General features: G+C 31.3%; 1 protein-coding gene across 7 annotated transcripts in view; it reads left to right on the top strand.

Moving 5' to 3' along the window:
* Window positions 1-12,084, top strand: part of LOC110646501 (ABC transporter G family member 1) — a 69,483-nt gene extending 57,399 nt beyond the window's left edge. The window contains exons 1-9 of one of the 7 annotated variants that reach the window (XM_058151245.1): window positions 1,593-1,709; window positions 5,367-5,885; window positions 6,298-6,377; window positions 6,530-7,000; window positions 7,114-7,200; window positions 7,320-7,445; window positions 7,843-8,040; window positions 8,122-8,208; window positions 11,311-12,084. In XM_058151245.1, the coding sequence (XP_058007228.1) occupies window positions 5,645-5,885; window positions 6,298-6,377; window positions 6,530-7,000; window positions 7,114-7,200; window positions 7,320-7,445; window positions 7,843-8,040; window positions 8,122-8,208; window positions 11,311-11,970 (1,950 nt within the window). In that variant the 5' untranslated portion in view covers window positions 1,593-1,709; window positions 5,367-5,644 and the 3' untranslated portion in view covers window positions 11,971-12,084. Of the gene's footprint in view, window positions 1-1,592; window positions 1,710-2,743; window positions 2,966-5,312; window positions 5,886-6,297; window positions 6,378-6,529; window positions 7,001-7,113; window positions 7,201-7,319; window positions 7,446-7,842; window positions 8,041-8,121; window positions 8,209-11,310 lie in introns of those variants that run through there. The other 6 variants (XM_058151243.1, XM_058151246.1, XM_058151247.1 and 3 more) reach the window with 6 other exon arrangements.
* Window positions 12,085-12,416: the final 332 nt, after the last annotated feature.

Raw genomic sequence — 12,416 nt, 5'->3', positions numbered from 1 at the left:
CTGATTATAGGTTCATTTAAGGTAAACCTTATTACTAATTGGGTGGTCATGGCATGCTATGCTAGGTGTTAACCATAGTCTATGAGGTGCATAAAATGATTTAGAGAAATCATTTATGGTAAGAAAGAGTTCTGATGATATTAAGAGTTGATATCATGTCTCATTGCCAATTAGTTATGAGCCTAGTAAGTCACACACATACACAAGTTATCACCTAATTAAATATGATTTAATTAATTAATTAAAGAGTTTAATTGATTAATTAAATAGGTTTGGTTTGCAATTAGATTGCAAAGTCCCTAGCATGACTTGAAATCAAATCTAGATTATTGGATGTATAGTATAAGTTAAATTTATATTTAAAATATTTAAATATGAATTTAATTAATGAGAAATTAATTAATAGAGATTAATTAATTAATTTATATTTGATATAAATTGATTAGAAGAAGAGAAATAATTATTTTGGGTTAAGAACTCAAAATTAAGACACAGGGGCATTTTGGTCATTTCACTGGGTGACATGTGGCACCATGAGATGGTGACACATGGCATTACACATAAGCTTGCCAAATGTCTTTTAATCATGTAAGATGATTAAAATTAAGATTAAATATAGGTTTGACACTTGGCACAATGTGATTGGGTCAATTAAACCTAGAACCAATCAGAGGGTGACATGTGGCAAGGGTTTATAATGTGTTGACCTAGCTATATAAGTGTTGTTATAAAAAAAAAAATAATACAACCAGCTGCTTTTCTCATTTGTGCCGCCACCTTGAGGCTCTCCCTCTCTTCTTTTTCATCTCTCATCTATTCCAAGAGATTAGCAAACAATCTCTTGAATTAAAAATACTAGAAATCGTTTCTAGTGTCCTGTTTACATCTTTAATCTCTTAAAAGGTAAAACTTGATTTTCTAATTAATAGAAAAAGCTTTAGAAGCTGTTCAAGGGCTGCCATTGGTGTTCTTGGTGTGGACAAGCTAGATGGACAACATCTGGTGTCCTGAAGACGAATCTCAAAGGCGCAAATACACTGCAGTGCATCAAGAGGTTAGTGTGTTTGTTCTTGATTTAATCTAGGATTCTAAAATTAATCTGATTAATTCTAAAATCTTAAATAGCAAATACAGATCCAAAAACATATTAAAAGTGTTTTAATATGTTGTTTATCATTGAAATCAAATAGATAAAAATAAATCTTGCATTAAGCATATGACCCTAGGTGAAAATTTTTAAATTCAATGGTATAAACTTGTGTTTTTCACGCTTCCGCTCCTTCAGTTGTTCCTCTATGTCTTATCTTTATTTTCCCTTTTGAATCATATCAATTTGATTTTTAGAACTCAAGTTATGGTCGGATAATCATAACTGACTCATTCCTAGATTCTGGTTCCTTAACTAAGCAACTTTTGAACTTAAATTTTACCTAATTAATGGAGCAGGTTGCAGTCACTTTTAGGCATGGTGATCTTCATAAAAGTTGTTGCCCTATTTCTTATGATCATTGAAAATTTTGTATTACAATTTTTCAAGTTTTGTGGAATTATTTATGGCCAATTAAGTGAACTAAGTTCATGCACCCTGTGCCAACAGGGGCTCAATTCAGGACAGTGACTGCAGGTCACTTTTTGAGATTCTTAAATTCATAATTTGAGGATGGTTCCTAAAACAAAGTTGTATCCCTATTTCTTAGGTTTCTATAAAGGTATGGCTCATCTCAATTGAATTTTTCTAGTGGGAGTTATGACTAAAAGACTGTTCTGGGGTCAAGTGAAGTTTGGTCAGATTACAGGTTTTGATGCAGTGACTTATTCTAACTGTTTGACTAAGTTCTCTTATTTTCTGGGTTTTGGTCAAAACACCAATTTTGTAGGTCTGTGTCTTGTGGACATTTTGCCACTGGTTTCATTACATTTGAGTTCTTGTAAACCAAGTTATGGTCAATTTGCCAAAACTGGTCGGGTGAGGTTAGGTCCAGCAGTTTCTGGGTAACCTAATTCTGGGCAGTTTTGTGACCCAAATTAGGCCAGCAATTTGGTTTGGTTTTTGGCATTTTTGGGTTCAGTGGTCTTCATAAAAATTGTAGCCCTATGTCTAAGCTTTCCATTAATGTAAATTTTAGGTCATTTGAACCAGTATAGAGAGAGTTATGACCAAATGAACACGTATTGTTCATTTGGTCATTTTCTGGGTTTCAGTGTTTGGTCATCCGGGTTTGGGCAGAGAATTGGTCATGATTTTGACAAAATTTAGGCAGAGTTCCTTCTTGAAAATGAAGGTTTGGATGTTCCAAAATACTTTCAATTAGCCTCATACCAATTGGGGCAACACAATGGCAGATATGATAATAAAAAGCAACTGGATTCAACAATAACACAACCTGTAGAAAATTCACACTCCAAATTTCAATTTCCCCCTTCTTCCAAACTCCAAATAAGCATATATGACACTTCTATAAGTATCAATCTCAACTCAATTGGGTCAAATTCATGCATTTACACAAGGTTCTCAATCATTTACACAAACCCAAGTTTCCAAAGTTTCAAATTTATACAAATTCAACTCTTTTATACTTCTTATCATATCAACTATTCAAACATCCTTATGGAACAATTTTTCATTATTTAAAAACAGCAAACCTCACAAGATTCATGGCTGCCAAAATTAGGGTTCTTCAATTCCTTTTTATTTGTTTTCATTTTCATGGAATACTCACTCATCTCATCATTCTTACAAGATTTAAAGAAGAGAGGAAGTGATATTTTTGCACTTGCAAACTTCAATTTCTCTTCTTCAAATAGGTATCTATGGCTTCCTTATGGAGTGGGGAGTATTTTTTGTGAAGGGTGCTAAAGGTTTTGATGGGTAAATGGAGGAAGATTCAAGCTTGAAGCTTGAAAAAAAAATGGAGGAAGAGGGAACAATGGTGGGCGGCACACAAGGGAGAGAGAAAAAGAAGAAGTGAGTTGGTGGCTTTTGTCATCTTATGAGTATTTATATATTTTCTATAATTATTGTACTTTATTGTTTTTAAATTTCATAAGTCTATATCCTTTCTTTTCTTTTCTTTCCTTTTCTTTTCTTTTCTTCTTCTTTCTCTTCTCATTTTTCAAATTCAAATTCATAAATTTAATTTATGTTAATTTTTTTATTTCCTAATTTTAATTTGACATTTAGGTCAAAATTTACCTCTAGGGGTGAAATGACCAAAATGTCATTCATGGTGCTCATCAGGTTATTTTTATTATTTTATATCAATTAATAAATTCTCTAAATTTTATTTTATTTCTCAAAATTTTCCCATATTTTTTTTAATATTTATTTCATTAATTTATGCCTCCTCACTATAATTTAAGTGTAGTTCTAGATATCCTGACTATCCGAACAGACATTAGTCGTCGAAACAGTAAAATGTAAGGACTACCTACGGTGAGGGCGTTACACCGGTTATCGAAACAGTGCAATATACCAAGCTATGCATATAGGGGTGTTATAATTTTAATTATTTAATTTGTATTCATTATTATTGTTTTTCTTAAATCAGTTTTAAGATTATATTATTTTATGATAAAATGAATTTTACTTTATTAATTTATTTGAGCATTATTTTTTTTCTATAAACACAACTTTAAAATGGTAATATTTTGATTAAAATTATTATTTTTTATAATAATAATAATAATAATATAATAATAATAATAATAATTATTATTATTATTATTAAAATATTTAAAAATAATATTTATAAACTTTTTATAATATCTATTTAGAGTTTTTAGTCTATTAAATGTATAATTATAAATAATAAATAATTAAATTTGCTTTGCTTATATTTAATTTATTTTAATAATTAAAAATATTTTAAAACAATGTGCATATACATTATTTTTATATACTAAACCTATTACCTTAAGAATAATATTATACACATTTTTTATTACTTTTTTTAAACAATCATTACTATTATTTTCTTTTATAACTATACTCTACAATTAATTTTTTTTTCTTTTTTTTTAAATTTTATTTATTCTATGTATTATAATAAATAAATAATAAATATAATATTGTTAATATTAATTTAATTAAAACTAAACTATATACACATAACTAATATATAACATCGTTTTTATTTCACTTGAATTATGATCTACAAATAAATAATATGTAATATAAATTTTTATATATTTTTAAAATAAAATTAGATGTATTTTCAAAAAAAATATTTTTTTATTAATTTTATTAATATTATAAAAATGTATACATTAAAAAAAAATCACATCCGCAGCATAGCGCGGGTTATAAAAGGCTTGTGCACAGCTAAAAGGAAAGATATTAAGATGCCAAAGTTTTTTTAATATTATTTTATGTTTTTGTAAAAATTATTAAACTAATAAAAAGTAATGACACTATTATATACTAAATGCTATTTTACATAAAATTTATGGGATGAAACATTAAATTTTTAAAAAATTTAAATTCTTATGACATGCTTTATTCAAAATAAAATAATCATAAAGTCTATATATATATATTATTTTTAAAATTACAATAATACTTTTTCCATGAAAAATTTTATTAAAATATTTTTTGTGATATTTTAATTTTTCATAATTTTTATTTATTAAATTGATATAATATTTTCTTATAATATGCAAATTTATTAAAAACTTCAATTTTTTGACATTAAAAATTTCATTTTCAATGATTTTTTTTAAATTATCATTTGACCGGGAAAAAAATATGCAACAGTATATGGATTTCACAAAAATTCACATTAATTACAATTCATATTTTTTTAAAATATATTATTATTATGAGTAAAACAAATATAAATGATTAAAATAATTTAATTACTTTTTACTCATCCCTTAGAAGCATTCACTTAAAAACACACATATAATTAAATAAAATTCTTTGAGCCATTAAAAAATATTATATATATGTATATAGAAGGTTGCCTTTTAGGTAAAAACAATAGTACTGCAAGATCTCATTTTAATTATGAAATAATTATTATTTAATAATTTTGTTTTAAACAAAATTAATTATTTAATTATTTTATTTTTAAAAAATATGTTATTTTTTTTATATTTTTATTTTATTTATTATTTGGTATCTCTAATTAATTTAGACTTTAATTTAAATTTCATTTAATTTTTATAATTTTAAAAATATAACTATACAATATCTTATTTTTTAAATATTAAATTATTTAATTTTTATAATAATAATTTTTCTTTCTCTTAAATATATTAACTAATTGAAAATTAGATTTAACCAGCAATATGCCTTGTGTTGTGGTCGGACTTGTGTCATAGTTCGGTGAAGTGGTGGTTGTGTGATGTGTCGAGTATTTTCTCAGGATGCCTGCATTTAGTGGGTGGGATATATATGGCACATTTTTGCATCTCTCGGGCATATGTGGCAGAAGGACATTTTCCTTTGGCTAGTTTGGAACAGTAAAGCCACTGCTATTTTCAAGCTCACTTGCAAAGAGGAACACCTGTTCATGAAGCAAATCTCACATATCCTCCCGTGGCTGCTTCTCTTCATCCTTCACAGAGACTAAACGAAAGTGATCTTAATAAACCTAAGCATCCTTTTTCTTCATCACCATCTCTGCCTGATAATTCTGAAATCATGACTTCACTGGAAATGGAAACCTCTGATATTAACTCGGTTCAAACTCATACACCAAAGGAAGATGTTGATGATGCTGTTTTCTTGAGTTGGAAGGATTTATGGGTGACAGTTCGTGATGGAAGACATGGAAGCAGGTCAATCCTTCAGGGTCTTACTGCTTATGCCCAACCTGGAGAACTTCTTGCTATAATGGGTCCTTCAGGTTGTGGCAAGTCAACCCTTCTTGATGCGTTAGCAGGTATTGATCTTGATCGTTCTCATATATAAGGACTACTAATTTTATTTAGCTTAAAGGCCTCATGCACTTTCTTACAAACCCTAAAAAATTTCCTTTTTAATTTATGTTATTTAAATATATAAAAATAGTATAAAATGTGAATATCTTCGGTAACATCAAATTTTAAAAAATATATATTTGTTTCTTTTACGGATTCCAATTGATTCTCTTGTTTACTTATATTTTTTAAATTGACATTTTATAAATTTAAGTTTTTTTAGTGGACGGTGTATTTTTATTAATGGGAAGTTAATTGTATAACTTTTTTTTTTTATTGGCCTCATTTAATGTATTGAAAATCTTAACATATATGAAAATTAATGGATATGTATAAGATTGATAACGCTGAAATTGAGTTGTGATTATATCGCAGGGAGACTGAATTCAAATACAATGCAAGCTGGAGAGATCCTTATCAATGGCCACAAACAGGCACTTGCTTACGGAACATCGGTGAGCAGAATTTAAAGAATAAGAAACATATATTACTTTGATCTTGCATCTATGAATAATATAAAATATTCGACATGATAACAGTAGCAACAACAAATTATTTTTGATTCCAGTGACTAATTATACTTTCGTTATTTGTAAAATTGTAATAGGCTTATGTGACGCAAGATGATAATTTGGTCGCAACATTAACAGTTAGAGAAGCGGTTTACTACTCAGCTCAGCTTCAATTGCCAGACTCAATGTCCAACTCAGAAAAGAAGGAGAGAGCAGAGAGGACAATAAGAGAAATGGGTTTACAAGATGCCATGAACACAAGAATAGGAGGCTGGGGAGCTAAAGGCCTCAGTGGTGGCCAAAAGAGGAGAGTAAGCATTTGCATAGAGATCTTAACACACCCAAAACTTCTCTTCCTTGATGAACCCACAAGTGGCCTTGATAGTGCAGCTTCATATTATGTCATGAGCAGAATTGCTAGCTTGGGCAGGAATAATGGAATCAGAAGAACTATCATTTTGTCCATTCATCAGCCTAGCAGTGAAGTCTTTCAGCTTTTTAACAATCTTTGCCTCCTTTCTTCTGGTAAAATGGTGTATTTTGGTCCTGCTTCTGCAGCCAATGAGGTTAGCATCTGAAACATTTCACAAAATTAATTGATTTATGGTAATCGTTGGAGTAACTATATAATTGAAGTACTAAATAGAAAATAATCACTCTTTCTTTTGATTTTACGTAGTTCTTCACTTTGAATGGCTTCCCTTGCCCAACCTATCAGAACCCTTCTGATCACTTCTTGAAAACCATTAATAGGGATTTTGGAAGGGTAAGCTGTGTAAACCAATCAATAATATTTTTTTTTTCTTCAAAACCATTATGAAAATAGCTGCAAAATTGGGGAAGGGGAAGTTCCATATATCTGATAAAGAATGCTCTTATGACCAGGATCTTGAGCAAGGAATGGGTGATGCAATGCCTACAGAAGAAGTGATTAATACCCTCATTCAATCCTATACATCGTCTGAAACTTACCAAGACGTTCGAAAGAAAGTAGCAGAAATAAATACAGAGGTAATGAAATAACAAATGAAAATTTCAACTTGTAATTAGTTTACTAAACACATTTAATAACGGATCAGAGGTACCATCAAGCGTGGTGGCTTAGTGATATAAGCTTTTGGTGTTGGATGCATTCAACCTTGGTTCAACTCCCCACTCTAGTGTTGACTAATGATTGTCTTCACTTGATATGAATGGGTGAATTGACTGCAGATTGTCTGTGACGCCTTATAATTCACTATGACTCAATGATAAGTCCTCTATTAAGTGAGTTTAAATTAGGGGTTATGAAACCATTTAACAGTGGACCTTGGATGTAGGGACAATAATTGTTACATCCGGATAGCTCTTATTTTCTCCAGTTAAAAAGAAAAATCAAAGGTGGATATTGTTTTTGCATGGATTTTAGGATTATGGAGCAATATTGGAGAAGAAGAGAAGTCATGCTAGTTTCCTTAATCAATTTCTTGTTCTTACAAGAAGATCATTTGTGAACATGTACCGAGACATAGGATACTACTGGTTGCGCCTATTTGTCTATGTTGGATTGGCTTTTGGTCTGGCCACCATATATTATGATCTTGGCTCTAGCTATGGTTCCATCCAGGTAACTAGTCACTTAAACATACGTTATAAACAGCTTAGAGTATCAAAATTAATTTCATTATATTTGTTTCCCTTGTTCTAGGCTAGAGGTTCACTGCTTATGTTCATATCTACATTCCTCACGTTTATGGCCATTGGTGGATTCCCTTCTTTCGTGGAAGAAATGAAGGTAATTTTCCTTTTCTATAAAGATTATCTTCATTCAAACTTTGTTTAATTTGAGGGATTATAAATTAGAGCTCAAATGAGACTATTTGAGAGATTTAATAAGCTTCATTACTTTTATTCTTGATAGTTATTTATTTATTTTTATTTAAATACACATGTATAATGTCTCTATTTATATATACTTATGTGTATTTAATGCTAGTAAAAAGTAGCATTATACTAGTAAAGCTGGTACTAGAAGGAGAAACAATAAATGTAGTTAGTGGTTATGCCCCACAAATAGGACTAGATAGTGAGAGTAAACAAAGGTTTAGGGAAGATATTGATGATCTAATACAAAGCATACCGAATGAAGAGAATATTTTCATCGGTGGAGATTTGAATAGACATGTAGTAAGTGATAGGTAAGGTTATGAGAATGTTCATGGAGGTTTTAGTTTTAGCAGCCGAAATGAAGAGGAAAAAAGTATCCTGGATTTTGCTATGGCATATAACCTAATATTAGCAAATACCTACTTTATAAAAAGAGAGTCACAATTAGTGACTTTTAAAAGTGGGCAACATAGAAGCCAAATTGACTTTCTCTTAACCAGAAAGACAAATAGAGCTCTATGCAAGGATTGCAAGGTCATTCCAGGAGAGGCTTTAACAAGTCAACATCGGTTAGTGGTCTTGGATATCAAGTTTAGGAGCAATTCAAGTAAGGTTAGAAGAAATAGTGTAGCTCGAACAAAGTGGTGGGAATTCAAAAGAGTAAAGCAAGTGAAGTTCAAAAATGAGCTTCTCAAGTCCGAAGCATGGAAACTGGATGTGGAGGCCAATGATATGTGGATACAGATGGCATCAAAGATTAGAGAAGTAGTTAAAAAAGTACTTGGAGAGTCTAGAGAACATTGACCACCATCAAAAGAGAGATGGTGGTGGAATAAGGAAGTACAAAAGGCAGTGAAGAGAAAAAGGGAATGGTATAAGAAATTACCTAAGTGTGATAATAATGAGGCATATGAACAGTACAAGATAGCAAAAAAAGAGGCAAAAAAGGCAGTTAGTCAAGCAAGAGCGCAGGCCATTGAAAAGTTATACAAGAAACTTGAAACTAAAAAAGGAGAGAAATATATTTATAAATTAGCAAGGAGGAGAGAAAAAAAATGTCAAGATCTCAATCAAGTTAGGTGCATTAAGAATAAATAAGGAAAAGTATTAGTGAAAGATAAGGATATTAAAGAAAGATGGAGAAATTATATTGATGATCTTTTTAACAATAGTCAAAGTGGTAATAGTATGAATATAGACTACAAAAAAATAGAAAAGAATGTGAATTATACTAAAAGGATTAGATTTTTCAAAGTAAAGGAAGCACTTAAGAGAATGAAAGTGGGTAAAGCCTGTGGACCCGATGGAATACCAATTGAAGTGTGGAAGTGTTTGTGAGATATGGGAGTGGCATGGTTAACTAAATTATTTAATAAGATTCTAAACTCAAAGAAAATGCCTGATGAATGGAGGAGGAGTATTTTAGTGCTTATTTTTAAAAATAAGGGAGACATACAGTGTTGCTCAAACTATAGGAGAATTAAACTCATGAGCCATACTATGAAGTTGTGGGAGAGAGTTATGGAACATCGATTACGTTATGACACTTCTATCTCTCCCAATCAATTTGGCTTCATGCCCAGTCGTTCAACTATAGAAGCGATCTTTCTCATTAGAAGCTTGATGGAGAAATATAGAGATGTGAAGAAAGATCTACACATGGTTTTTATCAATTTGGAGAAGGCTTATGATAGTGTTCCAAGAGATATCTTATGGAGAGTTTTAGAACAAAAGAGGGTATCTATTAGGTACATACAAGTATTAAAAGATATGTGTGAAGTAGCAACTACTATTGTGCGCACAGTGAGAGGGGACACAAGGGGTTTTTCTATCTCAATTGGATTACACCAAGGTTCAGCTGAAAGCCCTTACCTTTTTACATTAGTTTTAGATGAATTGATAAAACATATACAAGAGAGTATCTTTTGGTGCATGATGTTTGCAGATAATATAGTTCTAATAAATGAGACGCGAGAATGAGTCAATAGAAAGCTAGAGTTTTGGAGAAGTACTCTAGAGTCCAAGGGTTTTAAGTTAAATAGAACGAAGACAGAATACATGCATTACAAGTTCAATGAAGGTTGAACTAGTGATAGGAAAGGAGTTAGTTTGGATGAAGTGATAATGCCCCAAAGTAATCACTTTAAATATCTCAACTTAATCCTTCAAATAGATAGGGGATGTGAGGAGGATGTTAGTCATAGGATTAAAGCCGGATGGTTGAAGTAGAGAAGTGCCATGGGATTTTTATGTGATCACAAGATTCCCAATAAGTTGAAAGAAAAATTTTACCATACAGCCATACGACCGGCCATGTTATATGGTAGTGAGTGTTGGGCACTGAAGCAGTCGTATATGTATAAGATAAGAGTTACAGAGATGAGAATATTAAGGTGAATGAGTGGTCATATTAGACTAGATAAAATCTGTAATGAGAGTATTAGAGAAAATGTATGAGTAGTGTCAATTGAGGATAAGTTGAGAGAAGGGAGATTGAGTTGGTTTGGTCATGTGAAGCGTAGACATACGGAGGCTCCAGTTAGACAAGCAGAGCACATTAGGTTAGAGGATAGAAAGAAAAAAAGGGGTAGACCTAAATTGACTTGGATGAGAGTAATACAACATGACGTATAAGTATTACACATTTCTGAAGATTTAACCCAAAAATGTTTAGAATAGAAAAAGAGAATCCATATAGCTGACCCCAAATTATTGGGATAAAAACTTAATTGATTTAAGTTGAGTTATGTGTATTTAATGCATATTGCCTCCATTGACTAAATTTTTTGGATACGCCTGGTATATAGGTGTCTATTGTATAATGCATGAGACTCTAAAGCTTGCATTGTTTGCATTTTGATCACCGAATTGAATGGAGATGATTAGGAAAATTAACAAGGGATTTATATAGAAAGAAAGTCTTTATCATATTAATTATTTTTTTTCATCTTTATCATATTAATTATTTTTTTTCAATTGCTAAACAAATTTTGCAACTACATCGAATCAGGTATTTGTACGAGAAAGATTAAATGGGCATTATGGAACCACTGCGTTTATTTTTTCCAACACATTCTCTTCCATGCCATTCTTGTTAGTGATTTCTCTGATTCCTGGAGCTATAGCTTACTACCTTACTGGACTTCAAAAAGGATTTGACCACTTTCTATGCTTTGCTTCCATAATATTTGCTTCTATGATATTGGTAGAGAGTGTAATGATGGTTGTAGCAAGTATTGTGCCTAATTTTCTGATGGGAATTATAGCTGGTGCTGGTATTCAAGGCCTCATGATCTTAGGTGGTGGATTTTTTCGGTTGCCCAATGATCTTCCAAAGCCATTTTGGAAGTACCCTTTATATCACATTGCCTTCCACAAGTATGCATACCAAGGAATGTTCAAGAATGAGTTTGAAGGGCTAAAATTTCAGAGTAATCAAGCTGCAGGAGGTATTCCTCGCATCATCAATGGTGAAGAAATTCTGAGAGATGTATGGCAAGTGGAAATGGGCTATTCCAAATGGGTTGATGTTGTAATCTTGCTTGGAATGGCAATTTTCTATAGATTTCTGTTCCTGATAATTATCAAGACTTCTGAAACCATCAAGCCTGTTATTATAGCTGCTACGGAAGTGCCTCCTAACGAAACAATTCATGGGGAGGCCTTGTAGAATCATATATGAAATAATTGTAATCTTACTGTTTTGAAGGCAGGAACTTGTTTTATTCATGCTAGGTTGTATGATGCAACTTTAAGAATGGAAATGGAATCTAGTGTTTGTGTATCTTAGCACTGATGATGAACTGAGGAAAGAACAATTTTCTATTCTAATTAATTACCGTCCCAATATTAATCCTTAAGCAATGATTATTGGCGACTTTAATTCCTAATTATCTGGAGATGAAAAGTTGGGTGGAGGAGAAATTAAACTCTCTCAGTGTTCTGCATTTCGGAATTTTATTAATGGCATGAGGCTCTTTGATATGGGTTTCCAAGGACAAAAGATGACCTGGGACAATAGGTGTAGTGGACTAGCTCACATTGAAGCGCGCTTAGACAGGAGTCTGGCCACCCTTCAGTTGCTTTTCCCCTACCCGATGGGCTCAGATCACTGAC

Source organism: Hevea brasiliensis, chromosome 8 (assembly GCF_030052815.1).
Source record: "Hevea brasiliensis isolate MT/VB/25A 57/8 chromosome 8, ASM3005281v1, whole genome shotgun sequence".
Taxonomy (NCBI): Eukaryota; Viridiplantae; Streptophyta; class Magnoliopsida; order Malpighiales; family Euphorbiaceae; genus Hevea; species Hevea brasiliensis.
The sequence above is the reverse complement of the archived record's forward strand: the minus strand, read 5'-3'. Positions and strand labels throughout refer to the sequence as shown.